The following is a 26,185-nucleotide window of genomic DNA, read 5'->3' on the forward strand; positions in this document are numbered from 1 at the left end:
TTGTAAGCTGCATCAATCTCATCCATGTTTGCTCTGTCCCTCAAATATTCAGAGAGGTTTGACCCCTCGAGACCATGACAGAGATCTTCCTTGGAATCCCAAGTACTGTTTTTCTATGCTAATGTATCGGTCCCTGAAAGGATTATAATACTGTCTGCCTGAGATAAGTAGTTAATATCCTTTGGAAGAATTAACGTTAGTTTAAAGAAGGATTCATCTGAGTTGGACTTACACCAGAAGCTGAGTTGGACTTACACCAGAAGGTAGTCAATGAAATTATTTGAGATCCTAAAGAAGCTACTGATGGTACTTCTACATTATTGAAACATACTTTATTACGTGCTAACCAGACTACCCATATTGTTGCTGCTCTAATAAGTTCTATTAAAGATCTATCTTTTAGGGGAATTCATGCATCTAACAACCAGAGATCAATTAATTGGTCACAATTGAAAACAAAGTTGTTATGATTAGCTATCCAAGACCAAAATCTAAATATTACGGGGCATTTGACAAACAGGTGGTCAATTGTCTCTTGTGCATTACATAAATAACAGGTTTGATCACCTACCCAACCTCTTTTAGTAAGATTATCTATAGTTAAGATTTTACCCTCCCTTAATAACCACATAAATATTTTAATTTTCAAGGGAATTTTTGTTTTCCAGAGGGTTGTGTAAGTTTTGTTCTTTATACCCCCATATTTCAACTATTTGTATAATGAGTGTACTGAGAATTGCCCTGAGGAAAGCCACCTCCAGACAATTCTATCAGGGGTTGACCAATCAGTGAATATTGTTGAGAAAGAAAGGGATGGAGAAGACGCCAGAGAGTCAGCTAGGGTGACCCCTATAAGTTGTCTTGTGAATTGTAGTGATATTGAATTTGGAGTTATGGCATTTGCAACTGATATTAGAGGGTCTAATGTAATTTGGAAGAGATTAGGATAAATGCAGTAAAGTGCACAATCAGCCAAAATGATGTATCATGACAATTTCCTATTATTCTATTTATTCCTAATTCAACTATGTGTCTAATTGAATTGATGCTTGACCAAAAGGAAGAACATCTAGAAATAACTAAACATGTGGGGCTATATTTATCTATGAGTATATCCTTCCACTTCCCTGATGAGGTTGGGTCTTTGAATCTGAAGTACCATTTGGCAAGTAGAGATATATTCATTCTTTCTAGGCTAAGAACCCCTAATCCTCCTTGATCTTTACCAAGACATACTTGCTCTCATTTAATTAAGTGGTATTTTCTATTTGTGGAAGAGAAACCAGACCAAAGAAATCTTTTTCTTATTTTATCAATATTATTCCTAATTTTGACTAGTATTCTATATATGGAGAGCCAGTATAGGGGTATGGATGTTAAAAGAGTTGAGTAAAGTTACTCTACCTCCTAATGAAAGGAGGGTTATTTTCCAAGTTTGCAATTTATTTTCTATTTTGGATACTAAAGGTTGCCAATCAGAGGCATTCAGTTTCTTCCAGTGAAGAGGGACTCCTAAGTAAGTAATTGGGAGGGAAGATAAGGAACAACCTAATTGATTGGCTAGGTTGGTTGCAAGGGATTGGTGTATATTCAATGGTACTAAAGTACTCTTGCTAAAGTTTATTTTTAGACCTAAGAGAAGTTCAAAACCTAATAAAATGAATTTAAGGTGTTCAATCATAATGGGTTTGGCTTCTAGGAAAAGTAGTGTATCATCTGCAAAGTGTAGATTAAGTACTTTGGGAGAATTGGAGAATTGACCTAATCCTGAAATTAATCCTGCTGTTTGGACATTAGATAGTATCTTATTTAATGCATTTGCTACTAAGTCAAAAAGAAGGGGAGATAAAGGGTCACCTTGCCTAAGGCCTTTTTTACAAGAGAAATATGTCATTGGAGTACCATTGAATGCTATGCATGTTCTACTACTAAATAATATATCTTTAATCCAAGTAATGAATAAAGGGCCAAAGCCCTTGGCATGTAGTGTTTCCAAGAGAAAATCCCAATTTACTTTATCAAAGGCCTTCTCAAAATCTAATTTGAGGAGGATTCCCTTTTGTTTGGTGATTCTTATATTGTGGAGTACTTCATGAGCACAAACTATGTTGTCTCCTATTAGTCTTCCTTTGATAAATGCAGATTGGGAGTCATATATTAAAGGGTCTATAACTTGGGCTAGTCTAAGAAAGGAGCTTTGTAATCAGTTTAAAACTATAATTTATCAAATTAATGGGTCTGAAATTTGTGATGTTTGAAGCATCAGCAGTCTTTGTAATAAGACATATAGAGGCCAAATTAAGTTTAGAAGAATCTAGAGTCCTATTGTAAAAAGATTGGAATAAGAGGTTAATATCATGCTGTACTAGTTCCTAATATGTCTGGTAAAAAAGAAAAGATATTCCATCAGGTCCTGGAGCTTTATTTGGATTACATGAGAAGACAGTTGCTTTGATTTCCTCAATAGTGAATGGTTTTTCTAGGAAGGACTGTTGTTCTAAAGTGAGTTTGTCAGAATCAGACCAGAGATTGGGTTGCAGGGATATTGTTCTAGGATCTGATGTACCTAAATTATCCTTGAAGTATGAAGTGATGTACCTTTCATGCAGCGCACAAAAATAGAAATACTGAAAAATAATTAAAACAGTTTCATGAAGTAAAAGAATAATTTATTAAAATTCTATCAAAATAGAAAGTTGATATCAATATTCCCACTCCAGTACACGCATCGTACCCACTTTAACTGTTATATATAACTGCTTGAGGGGACTACAAAAACTGCAATGTTGAATTTTTTTTTCTAAAGTATTTATACATATGCACGGAAATATGTATACCTATGAACGGGAGTATTTATACCTATGAGGTGAACAGTTTTTACGTAAATAATTATCTTCCCAACCAAATCTCCCAAAACATACCCGCGCCATAAAAACCTGTGGGGGACCACTCAAACTACATGGGGATAACCATACACGTTTTTAGAGGTGTTTTTTTTCTCTGTTCAATCTCATCCAGATTTTTGATAATCTGTTAGAAATTATGTGAATCTGAAATTACGAACGTTTTCTACGCATTTTTTTCTTTTAATTGAGATTCATGATGATGTACTTTCAGACTCATCGTCGCGCAAGTATTTATACCCCGTCGTGAAAATATTTATACCTATACTTGAAAGTACTTTTTTTTACATATGACACTGAATTACATCTGAAAATATTAATATCAAGTATTGCAAATATTTATACCTATACACTGAAGTATTTATACCTATGAGGTCAATTATTTTTGTTAGAGAAAGATTGACGCGGGACGATTGGAGAAGATTGATGCGGGGATACGGGATCCCTACTATTTCATTAAAGAAAGATTGATGCGGGGACGATTAAGGGACTGAAAAAGGAGATGATCATATCAAGTTACGCATGCAAGTATTAATATCTTATTTTGCAAGTATTAATATCTTATGTTTTAAATATTTATACCTATGAAGGCTAACACGGAGACAAATGTGGGCACTGAAAAAAGGGACCATATAATTAGTAGAGACCATAGTACAACTTTCATCTATTGTTGTTGCGGGTACGATGTGGATACTAGAGTGGGGGTTGAAATAATTATTCATGAAAATATTAATAAAAGTAATGACAAAACGTAAGTTTAATTTGTATATCCTTTTTCTATTTTAAAAAGAGGTCAATAAATTGAGAAAATTAATTGGGGAAAATTTAATTATTTGCTGACAAAAAATTATTATTAATAATTATTAGAGTAATTAAATATCTATACTAGTTCACCAATATTAATTAATTCCTCTAATTAGCACAACTGAAATTAACAAAATTTAACTTTTACACTGAATTTTTAATTGATATTGATATATGATGTACAGAAAATATGAAAGACATGAGCCATTTGAATCCTCCTCTTAAGTATTTATACTTCTTAATTTATCTCTGAGTATTGTTACTTAGATATGCGGACATTGATATAATTATATAATTTCATGTGTAAGGAATTAATTAAGATTGGTGAATTAGTATAGAGCTTTTAGCTCGTAGAAATAAATTGTGTTGGATCAAATTTATTTTATTATGAATTAGTACAGAGCTTTGGACCGTCTTTATTTATTTTTTCTCCCAAACAGCTTGAATGCGTCCACATAAATATTATATGAGGAGGGTTAAATGCCTCCATGTTTTTGTGCCTCCATCATGCCTCCATCTCTCTCCATCATTTTCAAAGTTCAAACAGTCGATTCGAACCGCTCAACCTAACCTCCATACTAAAATATGTTTGGAGACCAAATTTTATATTTTTAGGAATTTTTTTACTATTTTTTTAGATAGGTACAAAATCAGTAAATCTGAACCATCTAAAAACAATATTTTTGTACCTATCTAAAAAAATAGTAAAAAAATTTCTAAAAATATAAAATTTGGTCTCCAAACATATTTTAGTATGGAGGTTAGGTTGAGCGGTTCGGATCGACTGTTTGAACTTTGAAAATAATAGAAAAAGATGGAGGCATTTGAACCCTCCTCATATTATATAAGTTTTGAAATTATTTGTACAAAAAGAAATTAAGGAAGTTTGGCAAATTTTGATGCATTGATTATTTAACCTCTTGATACTTTATATAATGATCTTTGGGAAAAAAAAAAAAAACAAATTAGCACATTATATATTGTCCAGACATACAAAAATTAATGTGAATGTTCAAAAGTTGAAGTTATTAGATATATATATATAGAAAGTGAGAGGGGCTAATGTGTTTTCGGTAGCATATGGACCGAAATACACACGGTCCTAATTTAAAATTTCAAAATCCAAAAAGTCGATCTAAACCGTTCATCTTGTTCTCCATATTAATATGTGTTTGGAGACCAAATTTTACATTTTTCTGAATTTTTTTACTATTTATTAAGCCACTTTGAAAATCGTTGATCCAACGGTTTTACTGTTTTGTTAAGCCACCGTTGGATCAGCAATTTTCAAAGTGACTTAATAAATAGTAAAAAAATTCAGAAAAATATAAAATTTGGTCTCCAAGCACATATTAATACGGAGAACAAGATGAACGGTTCAGATCGACTTTTTGAATTTTGAAATTTCAAATTTGGACCGTATGTATTTCGGCCCATATGCTACCGAAAGAATATTAGCCTATCTCTCTCTCTCTCTCTCTATATATATATAGAGAGAGAGAGAGAGAGATGTGCTACGGTGAGTTGCGAAGTAAAGCAACTATTTTACTTCACACTCATATTTTGCGATTTGAAAATTCAAACGACCAATCCGAACCGCTCAACATGATCTCCATATTAAAATGTGCTTGGAGACCAAATTTTACATTTTTTGGAATTTATTTACTATTTATTAAGCAATTTTGAAAATCGATGATCCGATGGTCCATAATTTTTTACTGTTTTTACTGTTCACAGCAAAACAGCAGTTTTCAAAATTGCTTAATAAATAGTAAAAAAATTCCAAATAATGTAAAATTTGGTCTCCAAGCACATTTCAATATGGAGATCACATCTAACGGCTCGGATCGGTCATTTGGACTTTCAAAATGAAAACATGGCGTGAAGTAGAAACGTGTTTTATTTCGCAACTCACCGTAGCTATCTATATATATATATATGGAGTGTATGCAGAATGATTAAGAAGTACACATATCATTCCAGGATTAAGATTCAAATTAAATAAAATTATTTTAGAAAACAAATTAAGACTTAAAATATAAAATATGGTTTCATAATCCTCCTAATTATATCTACATGTCAACAATGATCACCCCTTAATAATTTGAGACTATAGCTGGAACAAAATAATTAGCCGGCGCCGGCCCTTTTTAAACCCATAATTAATTGGATACATACTTGCATACATACAATACATACATAGTGGTCGGAAACCACTTTTTTCTCGAGGATAATATACAACTATTAAGCTCAAATTAAATTGTGATAGATTATCTCCTAGTCATATTTAAATAAATATAAATGAATGAGGTTAATTATAGTAATATGCATATTATATTATGGATTGACCTATACTATGGATCTATATCTCTGTTTTTAAAGTTTAAATAGACAATTCAAATTGTTAAACATAATCTTCGTATCAAAATATATGTACTTGGAGACCAAATTTTATATAATCTTTTAGAAATATTCTGTACTATTTTGTAGATAGATAAAAAGTTGTTGCTTTTAAATGGTCTCAAATTTCTATCTATCTAAAAAAATAGTGAATAAATAAAAAATTATATAATTTAATTAGTAAGTATGTTTTCATATAAAAATAATATTAAATAGTTTAAATCGATTATTTGAATTTTAAAAGTAGAGATATGAGCTCATAACGCAGGCTGCCGTGTAATATACATATTATCATGACCTTTCTCTGAATAAGTTCTATTTAATATTCAATAATCAAAGTAAAAGACTATAATTTATGCTGAACTTTAAGTCTGGACACCACTCCAGACTTGCCTGTGCGTAAATGTTGATAAAATTTAACAAATATAAACATAAAGAAATGTATTAATATATTTCATATGAAATAAGAATATTTACTTCACATCTATACTTTTATTTATAAAATCCAAAATATCAATTCAAATTGCACAAGATGATCTTCATTTGAAACTGCTTTTTAGGATTAAATGTAAATTAAGTACATAGGTTACAGTGTATTGGTTATGTTTACACATCTTATGGCGTTTTGATATGTTTTTTTGTAAATTTGTCTCTCGACCCCATAATTTATGATATTTTGCTTATTTTTGGACATCGTATGGTTATCTGATTTTTCATTTTTATAAAACTTTTTGTTTTTTATTTCCTATATGAAAATATCGGTCCGGAATTTCACCCCATTATTCGTTTCTTAGCAGATGTGATTTATAAATATGAATATATTATTTTCAAACGGAGCACAAGGAGGTTTTACAAAAGTTTAGGGGCCACAGTGAAGAAAATAAAGCAATATAGGTCCGTATCCTCCCAGGTACCTGACTCAACACAATTGAAACGAACGGTCCAGATTTACTCTCAACCGGTCCTTTCTCGGATGACATAGGGGCAGTATTATTTGTGCTTTGAGATTCGTTCCAAGTTAAATAGAACAATTTTGAACGGTCTGATTCAATTGTACTCAGTCTAGTAACCTGAGGGGATGTGAATTCAAACAGTATTAGGGTAAATTTGTAACTAATACTTCGGAAATTGAGACTAATTTATTTTCTTCTTCTGCCCCTCTCCCTCCACTTTTCTCCTGCAATTGTATCCTCTTCTCTCTCTCTCTCTCACGCTGGAGCTTATATTGTGTAAACAAAAATTAAGGATCAATAATGTCTTATTCTTCTTCAAGTGTAAGTACATTACATTGCTTCTCTCGCCGTTTTTGATCTTCATTTGTGTTCAATTTAACAATCATCTCATAAATGCCGGATTCTTACAGCTTGGAAGGCCATGTAATGCTGAGAAACGGTCTGATTTTGACGAATGGGTTGCACTTGTGCGAAAAAGAAATGAGGCTTCCTTTCCCCCCTATCCATTAAAGAAGCATGACCATCCTTCTTCACTGCACATACACGCCTCCATTTCCTCCTCTCAATTTAGGTCAATTCTCTCTTACACCTTTCTACGATTGTAACAAAACACTTTTGTTAAATATATGCCCATCATAACTTCATCAATTAGATATTTTCCCATCAAAATCTTAAAACTAGTTATTTCCCCATGAAATGCAGTGTCTACTTAATTATCTAGTCATGCCTAAAGTATATGTATTATAAGATTGGACTATCGAAGGTAAGGAAGAACTGTCATTTTTTATATTTTAATTAATATTTAACTATACTTTTAAATCATTAAAGTAAGAAATTGGTATATTAATAAAATATGTGAGTTTAGATGGGGGAAATAACTAATTTTAAAATTTTGACGGTGAAATATATAATTTACAATGTTATGATGGGCATCTATCTAAATTTCTCTATAATATTTTATTAAGTTAATTGAGATGAGAGGTGAGAGAAGTGAAGGAACTTAATGTAACAAAGTAAACAGTCATTGAAGATTCTGATGAGTCAGATCAAGAGATTAGCTTGTCCGGGAGACTCTGAGGTATGGCAATGTTAAGTTAAAATTGACATGTGCAGTACTGGTAGCATTAAAGTAGATTTCTGAAACCAATGACCTGGCAATACTGTACCGACATTAGTCAAAGCTGAAATAGTAGGCATTTAAGAAATCTGATATCCTTCAGGTGATTTTTACAGTGTAGGGGTACAGGAACCCATAGAAGGTGGAAGTAGCAACTCAGTAGCTGCACAACCTTGCGAGAATCAAGAGATAAGCTTATGGGACAGGCTGGGAAAGGCATCTATGTTGGATATAGAATCACAAAACTTTGATTGGAGCTCTCTATTGTCACTACACCATATAAAACATACAACTAGCAATGCCGATCAATCTGAGGATGAATCTAACAAAGCTCTAGAGGTATGAAAACGAAAAAGAAGAAGAACAAAACAGATATAATATGCTAATGATAGTGTACTGGTATGGAAGTGGAGAAATCTGATCATCATCATTTTCTTCCATAATGAAAGTACCTCCTCATTCTTAAACCGTTTCATGAAAATATCGAAGTACCTCTTTATTCTTGAACCCTTTCAGAAATCTTAAAGAAAATTTTAGTTCTCCACTGTAATCATTCCTAGTGACAGAGAGATGTTCAATTTCCCATTACTTTACTGACTTCTCCTTTGAGGGTTGATTTAGTGGTCTGCAAATGTCGGCCATAGTTAGTGAACCAACTTTCATCTCATGTCTTTGCCAAAAGAGCATCTTTACAATCACAAATATTTCTTTGGTTTGTAGAAACCTATACAGCTATGCCATGATGTGCTAACTTCAGCTGCTTAACAGACAAGTTTAAATGTCACCCGGTATGAGCTATATTCAACATAAAATAAACACCAACAAACTTAACATGAATTTTTTGTTTAGAACGTAATGAAGAAAATAGAAAATATTGCTGCTTTTCCACTAGCCAAATGAGCTGCATATATATGTACCCTTTTTTTCTCGTGTTCATAGCATGATAATTTATCATATGATAATATTTGGAATTGAATTAGATTTAAGGCTATTACCATAGTTTGGAAATTTGTAAATCCACTACATTTTGTAGTTGCATAAACTTTTCATCTTTCAAAGATGTAAATTCAACTTGTATGAAAACCATGATGAATGCCTTGCACTTTGCATATTTCAGGTGACAGTGAATTCTGGTGGGGTTGTTTTCATTGCTATATTTGACACCTTGAAAAGTGAAAATATCACAAAGGAGGGTGCGGTTGTAATCAAAATTGCCTCTTCCCGGATGGCAACACAATCAGAAAGATTAGGATATGAATTTGCGAGATGGTTAGGTGTCAGAACACCTCAAGTATGTATTTTTATTACTATTCAGTATTCACATTCTCATGTTTCTAACTTTTAAATCTTTTAATTGCAAACATGAGCAAATTCTAACAAGTTTTGTTTCATCCCGTGAAAACTGGAACATCATGTCATGTTATGAAATTACTTGGTGCCAATATGTGAGGGGGATTTTATGTGAATACCACCTGGCTGTAAAATAACTGAGGACATATTTGATCCATACAACTTTCAAAACATCAAATTCCTTTACAGCTTTGCAAGGTACTTTCATTGAGAAAAGTATAGCCTAGGAAGGTATTGTTAATTGTTTCCTTCAATATATTGTTTTGAGCAACATAGCAGGGAGGGTTATGGAAAAATCTCTCAGATGTTCTGTGTAATTGTGCTCCTTGCCAAAGAATATTTGAGTTTTCGAGGGTGTATTATGATTTTCTTGATTACTAAATGCAATTTAAAAACCTTTGATATTTAGCTGAAATCTTTTGCCTTTTCTTTTGGGATCAGAAACTAGCGGACACTGGTTGCATCAGTATAAAATAGCACCATATTAACTTGTCACTTCACATTATCTTAGGCTAGAGTTGTTCACAACTCAACTTGCGAATGGCAGCTTATTAAGGATGCAGCTGAAAATGCCCGCCTTCTGGCACTTGCAGCTCGTGATGATGTTGGTGAGGTGGCGTGTACGGAATTGTTGGAAGCTCTGGAGCTTAGCCGATGTCTTTTTCTCATGAAGTATAAGACTCCTTCTCTCTCTCTCTCTCTTTGAAAACTTGACAGTGGCTGTCTAGTGCTGCATTAAATATAAGAAGCTCTCTCTCTCTCTCTCTTCTTTTTGAAATTTGCCAGTGGCTACTGCATTGTATTAAAAAAGTTAAATTGAACACCAAATGACATTATCCAAAGAATACATTGATTTAGTATACTATGCTGTGCCTCATCCATCCCTCCCTCTCTCTCTCAGTATGTGTTTCTGCGTGTGCCGTGGGTGTGTGTCATACCAGCCTGGCCAATAGTTGATGTGCACAGTTGAAAATTGGCGTTAGTGCCATACCAGATGCAAATAATTTCCAACAACTAGAATGATTCATATGAATGAAGCAATCCCAAATACACCCCACAGGCCCACACAAATTAGCACCAGTAAGGTGCCATACCATTATTCGGCACCAGCAAGGCGAAAGCATTTCTTTTTCCATTTCTTGCTTTTTTTCCTTTAAAATTCTACTTCTTAATTATTAATGCCGATAGTAAACTCTTACAGTTACATACATGGGTTACCACTAGTAGAAGATCCGGTACCATTCAACTCGAGAGAATCAGCTGACAACACTGCAAATGCCCTAGGAAAGGTCTTAATGCTAGACCTTATACTAAGAAATGAAGATCGTCTCAGGTGTCGGCATCTTGGATGGCGGGGCAACTATGCCAATCTCATTGTATCAGATGCTGCCACCTCAGCAAACATGGATTTGTTGGACGTGTCCTACACTAAAAGGTCCAATCCTGATACCAAGCCAACTATTAACACCTTGGAGAGAAGGGCTATCTCGGTAGATGGAAGGATAGTTTCTGATGATTGCGAGGCTAGTAGGTTTAAAATGGTAACTAGAGAGTCAGAGGAGTGTGGTAAAAGTAAACTTCATGAATTTGATGTTGTTGCCATTGATTCTGGCGTACCACGTAGGCCTCCAGTAGGTAAAAGGATCAAAGACCAAGAGAGCTACCCCAAGTTGGTTGAGTTGATTTTGAATGATTTTAAATTTTCATCTAATCTCTTGTATGATTTATCACTTGGGAAGTTAGGGTTCCCAGGTCCCGAGGAACAATCTGACCCAGTAACACTGAATGAACCCAGTAACCAATTCCTCTCTGAGGCTGACATGGTGGCGGTGGTTAATGCTTTTCGAGGCGGGTTCAAAGGCGCAGTAAGGGACCTTGAAGGATTTCACATTTTCCTCCTGACATTATGCCAAAAGTTGGATGGGCTTTTTCGTAATTTCATTTCAATCATGAATAAAGGAAATGCTGGTGAGTCAGATAGGGACGAGTCATTGGATTCACCAAGAAATGATGCGACTGAAGTGAATGATGGTTCTTTTGAGAGCAGAGGTAATTTGAGGCGGTTTTCACGGTCTGGATCTAGGGAAAATTTTGATATGTTGAACTCCCCTATGTATAGAGAGAGTGGGAGTGGAAGGGGGTTTAAGGGAAATGGAGAATACACTCGATGCAATAGTAATCTTCGGCTCACGATTAGAATTCGTGATTTCAACAAATACGCCAAGGTTGATACATCCTTCATAAGTTATCAATTTCTTTTCATTTGGATTTTTTTTTCATTTCTTTTAACAGTTGCTTAAGTTTCTGGTTCCACTAAAAGGATCTTCCTCCCAGCACCGTAATGGTCTTCTGTTACTGGTTCTTTAATGGTGCTAAATACAGGTGGCAAACAAGTAGGCTACATCAAAACTCAGTTTGGTCAGTTTCATATCCAGGGTCATTTAAGGCTCCCTTCAGTTGGATTTCATTATTTTCAGTTTCGTGGTGTCTGGTGTCAAGTCACCATTGTTTAGATTGATTCTAGTTTGGGCTTTGGATCTGTCAGGTTTTGGACTCGGGTCAATTTGAGTCAAGAGAAACAAAGTTTAATTTGGAATGCAATTTGTTCTTACTTTCAGATCAAGTGTCATGTAATTTTGTTTGGTAGCCTGTTTCAGCATTCATGTTGTCTGGTTTGGTTTTATTCTATCAGGTATAGGCCCTCCAGTTTTGGCTTGCAATTGTTTGGGTTGGGATGGGTATGACCAGATTTAACTGTGCTTGATTGGATTATGGAATTGTTCCTACTGTGTGAGGGCTGGTTGGTGAACTTTGGGTTTGAGGATAATCCAGCAGGTTTTGGGATGTAAAACTTTGCTTTTAAATTTTTTAGAATAATTTCTTTTTTGTACTTGCTTGTCCATAAATAGGTGGATGCAGAGTTGAACAAGGAGATGGAACAATGGTATGAGATGCTTAGAAATGATGTGGTGAAGCTGTGTCAGGATAATGATTTCAATACTGGGTTTTTTGAGTGTACTGAGAGTGCTAGTGCCATCGATGCTTACGAATTAAAGGTAATCTGCTGGAAAGGATGGGCATGTTATGAATTACCCTTTTCTGAACAAAGTGAGATGACATACCTTACAGTCTTACACTGTAAGATCATTTACAAAATCCCCTGTTGGCCTGGGATTAGTAATGGGTGCGATTTTTTTTTCTTTTCATTTTCATGGATAACCTTATCTTTTATCCTCAATAACTTAAAATAGTTAATATAAAATATCCAGAGAACTGCAAGCTTGCATTTAGTCCAGAGAATTTTGTATACTTTTACCATTTCTTTACAAATTTTGTATACTTTTACCATTTGTTTCAACCGGAAGATAGTCATTTTTCAACTCCAATTATAAATAAGAAAGAAGATACAAAATATCTGAAGAAATAGAAATAGCTCTAGACACCAAATTGCTAGAAGTTGTGAATGTAAAAAACACACTGTTTTCCACAAAAATATAGAAGGGAAAATGGGATGTATATTGAAAGAGGGAAATTTTTACAGGCCTCAAAACGGTATTTCCTAGAACTTTTTGGAGAGGTTGGGAATCCCAAAGTTGCTAGGAGAGGGACAAAATTTATCATAGTAACTTCCTCTGATCCACTGTTAGGTGAATTAGGCATTATTTACTCCCAACTTTTATCCTTGAGCTTTGAGCCAATGTAAAACCCATATATGCCTAAATGGGGGCTGCAGTTTAATTGTTTTTTTTTTCCTCCAGTTTTCTGAATTTTATTCTGATTTAACTTGTTGGTCCTTATTTTAATCTGATTTAAGTTGCATGTGCTTCTAATATATTCAATTTTTGTATAAATAGAGCCAAGTAGGGTCTTATAATACCAAGCCAACTAAGTTTTGTCACCATCAAACCTGACCAAATTTCTTTGTTTAATTCCCAAAAACACATTTTGTCTCAACTGATCAATATTCTACCATTTTCACTCTAATGAGATCGATATAAACAAGTTTGACCTCTAATTGCAAATTCAGGTAAGGCTAGAGCACATATTGGAGAGAATAACCCTAATATCTGAGGCTGCCAACACAGAGAGACCATCTCAAGTCACAGATTTTCTATACATAGGCGGGGCCCTTGCAGCCAAGTCCATGTATACACTAAAACAAATTGGCATTACACATGTGTTGTGTCTATGCTCAAATGAGATAGGTCAAGCTGAGTTCCAAAACCCTTCTCTCTTCAGCTATAAGAACTTCTCTGTGAGTATCCCTTCAACTTTCTAAATACTTCCTTTTGCCTTCAAAATTGGCAATCCCATACTTGCAGGGCCTAGTGTACCTGGGCTGGTACCATATTGTCAAGTTACTGGTGTGATCTTTCTTTGGTCTTGTGGAGGTAAATTATATGAGGAGGATTTGTAGGGTTACACTTCAAATCTAATAGAGATCTGATGTTTCAACAGAGGAAATATGTTTTCACTCCACTAAATATATGATCTTGGGATATGTAACATAGTAATTTTATATGCCTGAATCTAACTGTTGAATTTGTAATTTTGGACTATCATGTTCATACTATGCATGGACCTTGTGATTATTATTTTCTAACACCTATCTTGTACACTGGCTTTGTAACTATATTGCAGGTAATAGATAATGATGATGAAAATATAAGTGATTTATTTGATGAAGCATGTGATTTCATAGACAATGTCCGTTACAATGGTGGAAAAGTTTTGGTGCATTGTTTTGAAGGGAGGAGCAGAAGTGCTACAATTGTGCTTGCATACCTTATGGTATACAAGTGAGCCTCTTAACATCACTACTTTTTACTTATATCAGTTCTTTCAGTTGTACCATTATCACCTTCCATTTGATAAGTCCCGATTTGATCTATTAATGCTTCTGCAATTGTTTTTTCTTTCTTTTTTCTTATGGCTTCTTATTGGTCATTCAGTATGAAATATGACAAACCTGGACTGCCAGTATCTGGAACTGTCACGTTACCACTAACAAATCATCTTTGTTTTCTCTATTTTCTAATGAGAAAATTCATATTTTGATTCTCAAAATTTTCTAAGATAACCAAATTGGTCCTTGAACTGAAAAAAAAAAAGAAAACTAAATTAGTCCCTTGACTTTTTAAAAGAAACTTTGGTTGTCCCTTCGTCAAACTTTTTATAATGTGGAATAATTTATTTGACATGTGGACTTTGGTCTGCCACTTGGATACAAACCACGTGCAAACAAAAGTGAAATCAAAGTGCCTTTTCAAACTAACTCAATATTGTTGTAAGTTCTGACATTATAAATTAATTGCAACAGCAGTGAATAATTATTTTACTTTTTTTAGCAACATTATAGAGTAAAATCATAGGTGAAACTCTCATTATAATTATTCATATATGATAGATAAAGCTCCATAAGCATCTAGAGCAAATATATTCACTGTTAATCAAAATTATCCATTGTTTGCACTTGGTTGTTGTCCAAGTGGCAGACCAAAGTTTACGTGTCAATTGAACTAATCTATATTATAGCAAAAAGTTTAATGAAAGGACTAACTTCATCTCTTTTGAAAAGTAAATGTATTAATTTGATTCTTTTTTAAAAGTTCAAGGACCTAGTTGATGCATTTGGTTCTCTCGAAGAAATTTTAGGATAAAAAATTGAAATTCCATTTTCTAGTCTTGTTGCTTCATTTTCTTTCTGTGTTGGAAAGGAGAAAGTCTGAAATTTGTATATAAATTGAATAATTAAGCCCATTAATTGCTCAACGTGGAGGAAAAAAATTGTTGACTGTTTTCTATCAATAAAATCATGCATAATTACAACATTGGCGTATCTTTGTTTATTTTTCTTTGTTCCTGTATTTTTTTAATGTAGGAAACAAACACTTTTGGAAGCATGGGCAAAACTAAAGAAGGTACACCGGAGGGCCCACCCAAATGATGGCTTTGGCAAGATTTTAGTATCCCTTGACAAACGCCTCTATGGGAAGGTCTCGATGGTGTGGCAGCAGAAGAAGCCGATGATCCGGGTTTGCCCCATTTGTGGCAAAAATGCGGGGCTTAGCAGTAGTTCCCTGAAACTCCACTTGCAGAAGTCGCACAAGAGGATTTCCTCTGGAAGTGTGGATAGCGCCATTACAGTGGAGATACAAAGAGCATTCAATGCACTAAAAATTAACCGTGGAGGGAGCATTAGTCCTAAACAGATGCATTCACGCTTGCCGTCTCTGGATGAAGGTTTTTCCTATATATCCAACCAATTTGGAGACATCTAATGATTCTTTTGTTTGGATACAATTCTCATCAATATTATTCAGTTTTCCAAAGGCAGGGTTCTGCTTCCTGTAAAGCAATATTAATTTTAGGTTTCCTCCTGCTGTATTTGTGTGCAGGATTTACCAACATTGAGTGATACCCATGAGGTTTTTTTGTTTTTTACTACAGCAAAGATAGAGAAGTTTTGTAAAATTACCCATTTTGAGTACTTGTATATCCTTGACTTGGAGAAATGGTAAGCCGAATTTGATTCAATATATCGTGGAAGCATTTTGATTCGATATATCTTTATGAAGCTTATTTGGAAAGAATACCAAATTTACTGAAATAAAACTGAACCACCAAATATATTGAAATAAAACTTAACAACCAATTATTATACATAACTGTCAAGACAAAATAGCTTGTCTATATAATTCTACCTTGCCTTCAGCTGCTGCATATTTCAAGCTAGCTCCTGTGCTATTCGTCTTCTCTGTTGACACTAACACCTTGCTGGCATTTAAGTACCAAGGTTGGAGATGCATACAAGTAGTAGAAGGCAACAGCGCGGATCCCCAATCATTTAAGCCCACTTGCATCTCCTGCACTCTCTGGCGGACCAATAACCCTGCTAGGTCTTCCCTTCGTATCTCTGAAAGTGTACGCACCAAGGCCATGCACATTAGGATGATGACGGCTGCATCCTCTTGTGGCGAGAATTCCATTGCTAGCAGTTTGAAATTTATTAATGCCATGGCTTTTCCTTCTTGTTTGTATGAAGATGGCCGATATAGCGTGAAATAGTCACAGTCTTCATCTTTTGGGCTGTTTTGTGAGATATGGTTTTGATTTGGTTGGTACTGAAGTTGCCTTCCTTCAAGTAAACTTGCCTGTCAGGACATAAGAAATGCTTTAAATATCCTTGGAATATACATATACATTTCTGAAAGTTTCAATCAAGGCCTATATGAATTATTTTCACTTGAGGTGTATAACAAAATTAATAATATATAAATGGAATGGTGTAATTACTAACAATACCTTTTCTTTTGAAGTTTCGTTTTCTAAGCATATTTGAAGTTCGTTTTCCCACATAATAGTAAGGCAATCTCCCGTTGACAAGGACCAAATAACCTTTTTGTCATTTGGATGACTTCTTTGGGGTGTTGCAGTACCGATAACTTTCTCTGAACAAAAGTAAAACAAACAAGGACTAACCAGCCATATGGAATTGGAAAATAAACAAGAGATCTTAAATTGTACATTTTAGCCATTAATTTAGCTTAAAATCTAAACAAGCATAATGTACAAATATAAACTTCCATTCACACCAAAATTTACATCAGTATATTGATTGTCAGTGCAATAAAAAAATATTATATGCTACCGATCTAGTAACAGCTGGTAGTATAATCATCAGTGAGTCCATACTGAATTAGATTTGTTATTATAGCAAAGTGTCACTAGTTCTATTATTATTATTATTTATAGATGTATAATTTTTTTTTTGTTTGGTAATTGGATAAATAATTCAACACTTACGAGGTGCGTAACCCATAGAGCTTCCTCCAATGTAAGTCCAGTTACCTTCACGCAACTCTATGATTCTCTCTTCCCATTTCACGGGATTTGGAGTTTCTGCTCCTCTCCTCCATATCCCTTTACCTACTCTACACACGAAGTGGCACAAGCATTGTCTCACAACTTCATCAAGTTCACAATAGTCAGGTTGGGCACTGACAGAACTCAAACATACCAGTATGTATAAAGCTGGTACAGTATTTATCAACCAGCATAGAATAGTTATGGCGCAGGTCATCTACGATGATCCTTGGACTAGGTATGATAATCAAAGAGTCAAAATGCCATTTCAATTAAATAAAAACAATAAAAACTAGGATTGGTAAAGGTGATAAATTTATAGAAAGAAAAACAAAAAAGAACAGGAAGATTACATAATCTTTTACATACCTGGTACGAACCACAAAACATTCTCTACCAACATGGTTGAGTACCGTCCTGGTGAGCCACCGACCCTCTTGAGGCCGAAACGCTCTCTCTCTCAGTATAACATCACAAACCATGGCTCCACCGTCATCAGTAACTCTGTCTGGCACGCACTTCAGCAGGTATGGTGCCTGTACTGGAGGTGTTGCCGATACCATTCCCTGCATTGATCCTACACTTTTCACCATAGCAAGATTTGTTGCACGTGCCAACTCATGCCAGGTAAAGTTGGCAGCATCAATCAATTTAGTTTGTCTGATAAAGCTACAGCCTGTTGTGTTATACCGGCATTCTATCGACACCCCTTTAGTACCGAATTCACAAAAAAGGTGCCAAGTTTTTTGCCATTTTCCAAAAGATCTCAAGTTCAATATGCTCTTGTCAAGTTTGAGAGATCTATGACATCTTAAGATTCTAAGTCTCATAAAGTGCTGCTCAGTGTTCTCTCTGGTCTGTATTTCTCGCCTGAGGAATACACACACCTGTTGTTAGAAAGAAATGTATAAGAAACCAGATCTGTGTCTGCATAATAAATAGACAAATATTTAAGGTATTATTCAAAATAGGCATAGGAGCTCTAGTGTTGCCTCAGTTCCAAAACTCCTGGAGACAGATTCCGTTATTTTGGAGAGGCAGAGTCAGAAGAGGGATGAAAGGTTTCTCATTTTGGAAAGTCTTTAATCTGTGACATTTACAGTACAAGTGTGAAATTTGCAAAAGCCCATTACCAAAATAAACTGATATTTATTATTTAATAATTAATAAGAAAGCAAGGCAGAACAGACAAACGTAGAGAGCTCAGTGTAAAGGAATCTGAAATGATTGAACCAAATCTTGCAAGAAAACTTAGATCAAAATGTTAATAGAATCCAGGCATGAAATATGTCATGTATTTGTTTTGCTTTTACGATGAAGATGAGAAGAGGTCAAGCACTAAATCTTCTTTGCTCATATACATTTTAAGCCTCTTAACTCATGCTTCATTCAGAACTTCTATTGCATATGTAATAGATAATTATTTTCTTTTCATAGGCTCCAGACTTCTACTAACATTAATTAAAATAATGGATAAAAGGGCTCTTATTAATGACAACAAATAATAAAGAAAGCAAGAAATATTTTAGCAATTGCTCAACAGATACATGGTTCATGCATTTAATACTAGTACAAGTGTGCCTCTTAAGTTTTAAAATATTTGTGGCCAACCTCGTTGTCACCATTGATGCTAGAACAAGTGTGCCTCTTTAAGTTTTAAAATCTGTGTGGTCAACCTGATTGTTACCATGATAAACTAAATAAATCAACTGGCAGGCAATAACTATATCCTTGGAAGGACCCAAAGTAAAAGTCAACACCCGCTAATAATTCATTTCTAAGACAACAGAGTGAGTACAGTATTATTTTTCCAAGTTAGAAGCTATTTATCCACTAACAAACATGGGATCCATCTCTGTAAGAGATCTTTACATTTCATATCAGTTGCTATTTTCCAGAAATAAAAGATATATATGCATCATTTATGTTGATAAACAGAATCAACGTTTGAAAAATGTGATATTTTGACTAGAGAATAGAGATAAATACATACTGAGAAATAAAAAAATTGGACATACTTTGAAAAGTACCAACATTTAACTATTGTGATATCTGTTCACTCTGTTGCTCGATTAAGCATCTAATTTTTCTCTGTTGTCATTCCAATGCTTTACCATAAAAGCAATTAAAACATGTCAGGCATCATAGATATATATTTTGTTCATAATTAAAAAAAGTGGCATACCTCCATTAGAAATCTCGCATGTAGCCCCTTGTAGACCCGGTTCACGTCCTCCATGGGTGCAATTAATTCCCAATTAAAAATTTGACGAGCAATTGCAACCATAGGATCTATCACCATTCCTGCTCTTTCATATGGTTCACCATACACCTCTTCCCATAATCTCTTCGTCTCCTCTACCTCCTCAACTGTCGCAGATGCAGCAAAAAACCCTGCAATCTTCTGTGTAACTTCTCCTATTTCTTTGGCATCCCTTGCATAGCCTACTGGAAAACTCTGGGTAGATTTTTGTTAAAATTACATTGTACGAGTTTGCAATACATTTCACGAGATTATTTTAAATAAGATTGATTGTGCCTAGTGGATGCAAGAGCAACTTCAGATTCAGTTTTTGGGGTCTAAAACTGTTTTCTCGATAATTAACCAAAGGGCTAATAATGATCCAGTTCTATTAATGCTACATGTTATTAAGGGATACAGGCACTGTGAAAATAAAATATTTCAATTCTTAAATTAGTAACTGTAAATGTATTGTATACTCACTTGGTGGGTGAGCCAGATAAAGTGAATATCTGCAGTTGGCACCAAGCGTAGTGAACATTCCCCTTCTTTACCACATTGCTTCAGTAACTGGAGGAAATCCAAGTAGCGACTCTTTGCCGCTACAAGGTACACAGTCTCTGGCAAAAAGGCATCAGAGAATAATCCACTAAGGGATCTGCACTTTTCTACCATGTTATATATGTCAGAGCTACCCTTCTCGACATCTGCCTTGCTGGAACAGGAAGATTCTAGATCAAATGGTTCAGCAGGGTATTTCAATTCCCAAATTTCACGGCATCGTTCAGTTGCACATTCTGCATTCTCTTCATCAAATATTGCTGGACTATCAATCAATTTGCCAAATCTAGAGTTGCAATAATTCAAGTAGTGAACCTAAAGAAATAAAAAGTTGGAGAAGCAAGAATTAGTAAAAGGAGCATCAATTTTGGTTTAAAGCATACTTGATGTCATGCATGGACAAATTGTGGAGTTGAGCAAGTTTAAAATTTGAGATTTAGAGAAACACATACATGATTGAGGCAGTGGCAGTGCCAAACCCAGTGCACATCCAAAGGTGGGAGAACCATCTCGTTTAATGGGAGCTCTGCTGCCATCGGCATCCATAGCTCTTCATACCTTCAATTTTTGCATACCAAGCCCTTATAATTTACTCTTATAGTTTATGTCTTCATACGAAACATTAATTGAAAAGTTAAGTTTTTTCACCTATCAAATATCTAGTACGTACCTAAAATACCCAAGGAAAATTAGTAATTGCTAATTGTGAGTAAGTATAGCATTTTATGAATGTATTTCTGTTCATGAATATTAGTTTAGAAGTTGAGATAGACAATTGCCAAAAGTTGTTAGGTATATTATATGGTTCTTATATGGTTACCGGGGAGAATATGCGTAAGATAATCCCAGACAATCTATCAAAACTCTGCCAAGTGCAATATATAAATAATTTATATTTTTTTTTTTCTTATTTGACATTTTCCTACATAGAACTTGCAGTTGAAATAAAAGGCACACAATTAATCCAGTAATACATATTAACAATTGAATTTATGAAAGAGAATTAAGGAAGATAATCCGAACCGTCGGATGGATCTCCCGAGAAGAGACGGATCTTGTTGATCAGAAATGGAAGTGGCGGAGCAGAGGCGGAGGAAGGATAAGTGGCATCGACCGGCGGTAACCAGATCTACACTGGTGCGGATAGACCCGCCACCGGTACTCCTGCTGCTCTCACTGCGCGCTGGGGCTGAGGCTGAGGAGGAGAAGGATGATGAGATCACCGGGGTTTTGATATCGTCACGCCGCATCTCCTTTGTCGCGCTGTCAGACGCAGTGCGGTTGGTACTTGGTAGTGTCGAAATATTGAGAGAGAGTGTACTGATTGATTGAATGATTGATCATTGATGGAACATGCGCAAGCAAGCGTGCTCAACGAGATAGGAGTAGGTCCAATGGCCATGGACCTACTTTTAGGTCCAATTACTCTAACACCGTACAATTAGTATTAAGATCTGCAAGCACGGAAATTAATACAGATACGTACGGAATTTAGTGCCAGTACACGAATTGATTCAATCGGATGATCATTACACCCATAGAACCAAAGTAGGTCTGATGGTACATCGGATCTACTGAACTCGCGCTGGAAGAGAATTATTGGGAGGTGGGACTGGAATGAGTGATGCTGTCATGGATCGGAAAATTTTTTAAGATTTTTGTCCGAATTAATCAAAGCCGTTAATTTCAAAAGGGTAAAATTGGAATAACATCATATAATAATATATTTCCGTTAATCTTTCTGTTAGATCTCCGTCTCTTCGCTCCCGTCTCTTCCTCACGCAGATCACCCCTCTTTGGCGAATTCGCATGGATTCGCATCTCTGAGATACCTCCCTCCCGTCGTCTCTTCCTCTAGTGGATCGCCCCCTCCCTTGACGAATTCGCATCCTCTGAGATCTTTCCCTCCCTCCCGTCGGTCTAAGATATCTCTCCAGTCGCTTTGTAAGTTATCCTCCCTAATTATATTTCTTATTTATTGATTTGTCAGTATAAATTACTTATTTAATTCCATATTGTTGCTTCTTTTAATTTCTGTCTTGTCAAGAAATTGGTATAACAATAATAGTATCTGGTAAGTTGTTAAAAACAATATATTCTGATGCACTCAAGGTGCTCGAAGAAATGACGAATTTATAATCTAATGTGAAACAAAATTCTGATTGCCATCAAGTCGTGTCAGGTTCAACTAGTTGATATCAAATAATTTGCAATAAAAATGTGTTATGGTCACAACATCATGCTGATGCGCTTTAGAAATCATGTCATGTAGAAAATCCATTGCCTTCGCTATTTCAAAAATCTGTTGCCTTCTCAATTTCACCTTTCTTGCACAGCCCATATATAAGTTCCAATCATGTAGAAAATTTCACAATTTCATCATTCTTGCATAATCAGAGTGTTATAAGTCATGTAGAAAATCTGTTACCTTCTCAATTTCACCTTTTTCTGCACAATTTTTCTATATGGCAATGCATACATTTCTTTTTGTATATCTTTTTTGTTTTCTAATAAATTTTCATTTTTTATAGTTAATCTGCATTTCTTTTTGTATATCTGTTGCCTCCGTCTCTTCCTCAAGTATTTCTTTGAATCACTATCAAGTTTTAAAAAAAAAAAGTATTTATTTGAACTATGCATTTCATTTGTTTGCCATTAATAGATCGTTCTTTGCTTTGATTCTTTATTTACTTTAATTCTTACTTTAGAGAAAATGTGAAAACCGTGATGCATTTCTAACTTTGATTTATAAAAGGCAAAAGAGAACAATCAAAAGACAAGTTCTTTGATGGCCCTTCTAAAAAACTAAACTACATGGCCAATTCTTTGATGGCCCTTCTAAATTTTCAATGGAAGGCTGCATATGTCATCTTTCTGGGAGGACACGTAGAGGTAACTTTGAATGAGGAGGGGGCATTTTGGGTATTTTTGATAAATTGCAAATGAAGATGAGGGCTGTATTTTGCATTTTGCATGGCTAAACCATTCAGGTTTCATTTAGAAGTTCTGCAAGAACACATGAGAATGCCCCCAACCTTCTGTTATTTATCAATATAGACAACTTTAAGGAATTTAATAAAGTAGTTCCTCTGAACAATTATTATCTGTATGCATGTCAAATTGTAGCATCTTCAGATACAGAGGGTACTGTGAGTCTGAGCATTACTGAAAATCAGTCTTCAGAAAGGCGGGGCAAAAGGAAAAGGGAAAGGAAAATTCATTTTGATGTAAGTGGATGTCTGCTTGTGGCTTTTGTTACTTGGTCTCATTTTGTTAGTGTAATAATCTAGAAGTCAATAATACGATAATTTATCATAAAGCTTTGTTCATGAATTGGATGATTAATATCATTTTGTTGCCTTGAGTATTATTGAATTTATGGATCATTTCGAGTTCATGACTGAAATTGTGAAACTCCATAATATAGATAATATATACTCTTAAAAAGTCACTGACCAAGGTAATTAGCAGGAACACTAATTACCGCGATAAGGTTAGTATGTGGATTAAAAGATGGTTAAGTTTTACAAACCACCTGACACGAGATGTCATTTTAATCACATAGATACATGTTCTAGGAACATGGTATTTGACAGACCCCGAATGAAAAATTAAATAGAATTGTGTTCGTGTCATTTATGTTTTCATTCAGTGTCACGTTCTACAGTATGAGGTATTTATCGTTCCCACTGAGAAATATGTATGTGTGATTGTTATCCACCGCTGTCCGTAAAAAGCAGTCATAACGGTAGCTTTTCCATATGTATAGCTTAGCTGAGGAAGTGATAGTTTACCAAGAATACTATTTGTCCCTCGTATCTCTATACGAGCTATAGCATCACTGGGCCCCTTGGTAGAGTTAGATTATCTGCTAGCGGTATAATTACAAGAGTAATTATATTTGATAATCTGCTCAAGATCAAGAAAAGATTCAGTTAGCAAGGATGACACACATCTACCTTGAAACTGATCTGATAGCTATGAGACAGAAGAACAGACACAAGTAAATTGTTTACTGGATCGTGATATTGTACAGTACAGCATCATCTGTGTAATTGGATGGTCATGATGTGTTGCCAGATGCCACCCATGATTATAGAAGTTAAAACAGTTTTAACTCTATTTACCAACATAACACAGATCCTATTGGGTCACACCATATAGGAGTTAATCGGAGAATCTTATTGTGATTGATTACAAATTGGTTATGATCAATAGTAAGATGGTTATAATTAATTATACGTGTTATAATTAAATTATAAATGTTATGTAAAAATAACAAGCAAAAACATTGGTTAATTTATAAACGTGTGTGACACGTTGTATAAAAGTTAACCGGTTAATTTATAAATGTGCAGGACACATTGTATAAATTACCGAAACAACAATCGCAAGAAAAATATATATAATTGTTCAGAATAATTATACAAATATTATTTGTATTCGGGCCGAGCGCATTCGGGTCTTTTCAGATTCGTCTTATCCAGATGACACGTCATCGATACCGAAACAAACAACCGCAGAAAAATATATATAATTGTTCAGAATAATTATACAAACATTATTCGTGTTCGGGCCGAGGGCATTCGGGTCTTTTCAGATTCGTGCTTATCCGCATGACGTGTCATCGATCCTATCCAGATGACACGTCATCGATCTTATCCACATGTCATCATCCTTATCCATTCGATGGCATATCTTCTAAATAGGACGAACTTGGAGGGCATTTTGGTCATTTGGCAACCGACCCTAAACCCTATAAATAGGGGTGGAGGGGTAGAGAGAAAATCGCTAATTCACTTGTATCGTTTCGTGCAGAATCGAATCGGTATTTTCTCTCTATCTCGGTTTCTCTCCCAAATAGTGTTTCGGTTGAGAAAAGAAAGTTATACGTACTTGACGTATAATCTTGCGGGTTGTTGTGGAGTATATTTACGGGATCGATGAATAGTGTTTTACCGAATTTAGCGGTATGTCAGTTTTGCATATTGATGAAACTGAGCAACCGAAAATTCGTGTTTACGGGTTTTCGTCTTTTCCCGTGAATAGTGTTTTTGCAGAATTCCGCGGTTTACGGTATTTCTGGCAGAAGAAATAAACCGCTCTCCGGTTAGTCCTGGTGGATAACCGATAGAGGCATCAGACGTCTGATGCTCCGTTTCGAGTCGATTCCTTCCCTGGTGAGGCTCTACTCGCTCGGTCTGCATTCCAACTGTGATTTGGAAACAAGGTATAAATATGTTATATTAATCTATTTAATTGGTAAGTAGATTAAAGTTTTAGAAATCAATCATGGAGTAGATCTGTAAAAGGATTAAATTGGGTTTTGATGCCAAAGGAATACTGAAGGTGGACCGCCTTGGAAAGTTTCCTGACATACCCCGTTTAATCCTGAGCTTAAGTTGGCCGTAGAAATTTTTGTTCTACGGACATTCCGCACCTTAAGCCTAAACGGGTTTTGGTTATAGCACCGCGAAACCCCAACAGTGGTATCAGAGCACAAGGCTCTCCCGCTGATTGATTTTCTAAAAGTTATAACTTATGCAAATTAGGTGCATATACCGCATATCAGTTTAATTCTTACATTTGCAGCTTAAGTCCAAAACCGATTAGAAATGAGATTTTCTTGGATCGGTTCTACCGACTAAGAAAGTTAAATTAGATTTAAGCTTTCTTTATGCTTTCTTATGAAATGTAAACTTTTACATTTCTTGGATCGGTTTTCCGACCGAGAAAGATAAAATAGGATTTTATGCTTTCTTTATGTTTTCGTTTTCAAAACTTTTGATTGCGTTAAAGTTCATCTAAGAATGTGATGAAGCAATAAAGTACCTGAGTAAGAGCTGTTAATCTCCACCCGTAAAAGACAAGGTTAATGACAAGAAAAGTCTCGGCTTTTCGTCTAACCCTCTTTTACGTGTCCTGATAGCTGGCCCAAAGGGGACTTTGTCACGTTACCAAATTGCTTTAACGCTTTTGAAATGGCAAA

The 26,185-nt window shown here is 35.0% G+C and overlaps 2 protein-coding genes across 2 annotated transcripts; one reads left to right on the top strand and one right to left on the bottom strand.

The window, feature by feature from the left end:
* The first annotated feature begins 7,360 nt into the window (after nt 1–7,360).
* Nucleotides 7,361–16,084, top strand: LOC144555781 (dual specificity protein phosphatase PHS1-like). The gene is made up of 10 exons (XM_078304242.1): nt 7,361–7,381; nt 7,471–7,631; nt 8,294–8,516; nt 9,295–9,468; nt 10,039–10,199; nt 10,729–11,752; nt 12,437–12,583; nt 13,555–13,782; nt 14,169–14,326; nt 15,409–16,084. The coding sequence occupies exons 1-10, from the start codon at nt 7,361–7,363 to the stop codon at nt 15,806–15,808; spliced, it is 2,697 nt and encodes an 898-aa protein (XP_078160368.1). The 3' UTR covers nt 15,809–16,084.
* A 25-nt stretch (nt 16,085–16,109) lies between these two features.
* On the bottom strand, nt 16,110–21,554 carry LOC144557262 (enolase (DUF1399)). The gene is made up of 8 exons (XM_078305811.1): nt 21,220–21,554; nt 20,649–20,754; nt 20,119–20,511; nt 19,579–19,851; nt 17,763–18,280; nt 17,334–17,461; nt 16,833–16,978; nt 16,110–16,681 (listed from the first exon to the last, which is right to left on the bottom strand). Exons 1-8 carry the CDS (start codon nt 21,444–21,446, stop codon nt 16,199–16,201), a joined length of 2,274 nt encoding a protein of 757 aa, XP_078161937.1. The 5' UTR covers nt 21,447–21,554; the 3' UTR covers nt 16,110–16,198.
* Between the last annotated feature and the right edge of the window lie 4,631 nt (nt 21,555–26,185).

This window comes from Carex rostrata, chromosome 1 (assembly GCF_964058835.1).
Source record: "Carex rostrata chromosome 1, lpCarRost1.2, whole genome shotgun sequence".
NCBI lineage: Eukaryota > Viridiplantae > Streptophyta > Magnoliopsida > Poales > Cyperaceae > Carex > Carex rostrata.

Excerpts from the sequence above, each read along its gene's own strand:
- LOC144557262 (XM_078305811.1), bottom strand. The coding sequence starts at position 21,446 with ATGCGGCGTGACGATATCAAAACCCCGGTGATCTCATCATCCTTCTCC. Across the intron at positions 20,755-21,219 it reads CTCGGGAGATCCATCCGACG|GTATGAAGAGCTATGGATGC; the intron begins GTTCGGATTATC and ends CAAAAATTGAAG. Across the intron at positions 19,852-20,118 it reads TTATCTGGCTCACCCACCAA|AGTTTTCCAGTAGGCTATGC; the intron begins GTGAGTATACAA and ends AAATCTACCCAG.
- LOC144555781 (XM_078304242.1), top strand. The coding sequence starts at position 7,361 with ATGTCTTATTCTTCTTCAAGT. Across the intron at positions 7,632-8,293 it reads ATTTCCTCCTCTCAATTTAG|TGTAGGGGTACAGGAACCCA; the intron begins GTCAATTCTCTC and ends TGATTTTTACAG. Across the intron at positions 11,753-12,436 it reads ATTTCAACAAATACGCCAAG|GTGGATGCAGAGTTGAACAA; the intron begins GTTGATACATCC and ends GTCCATAAATAG.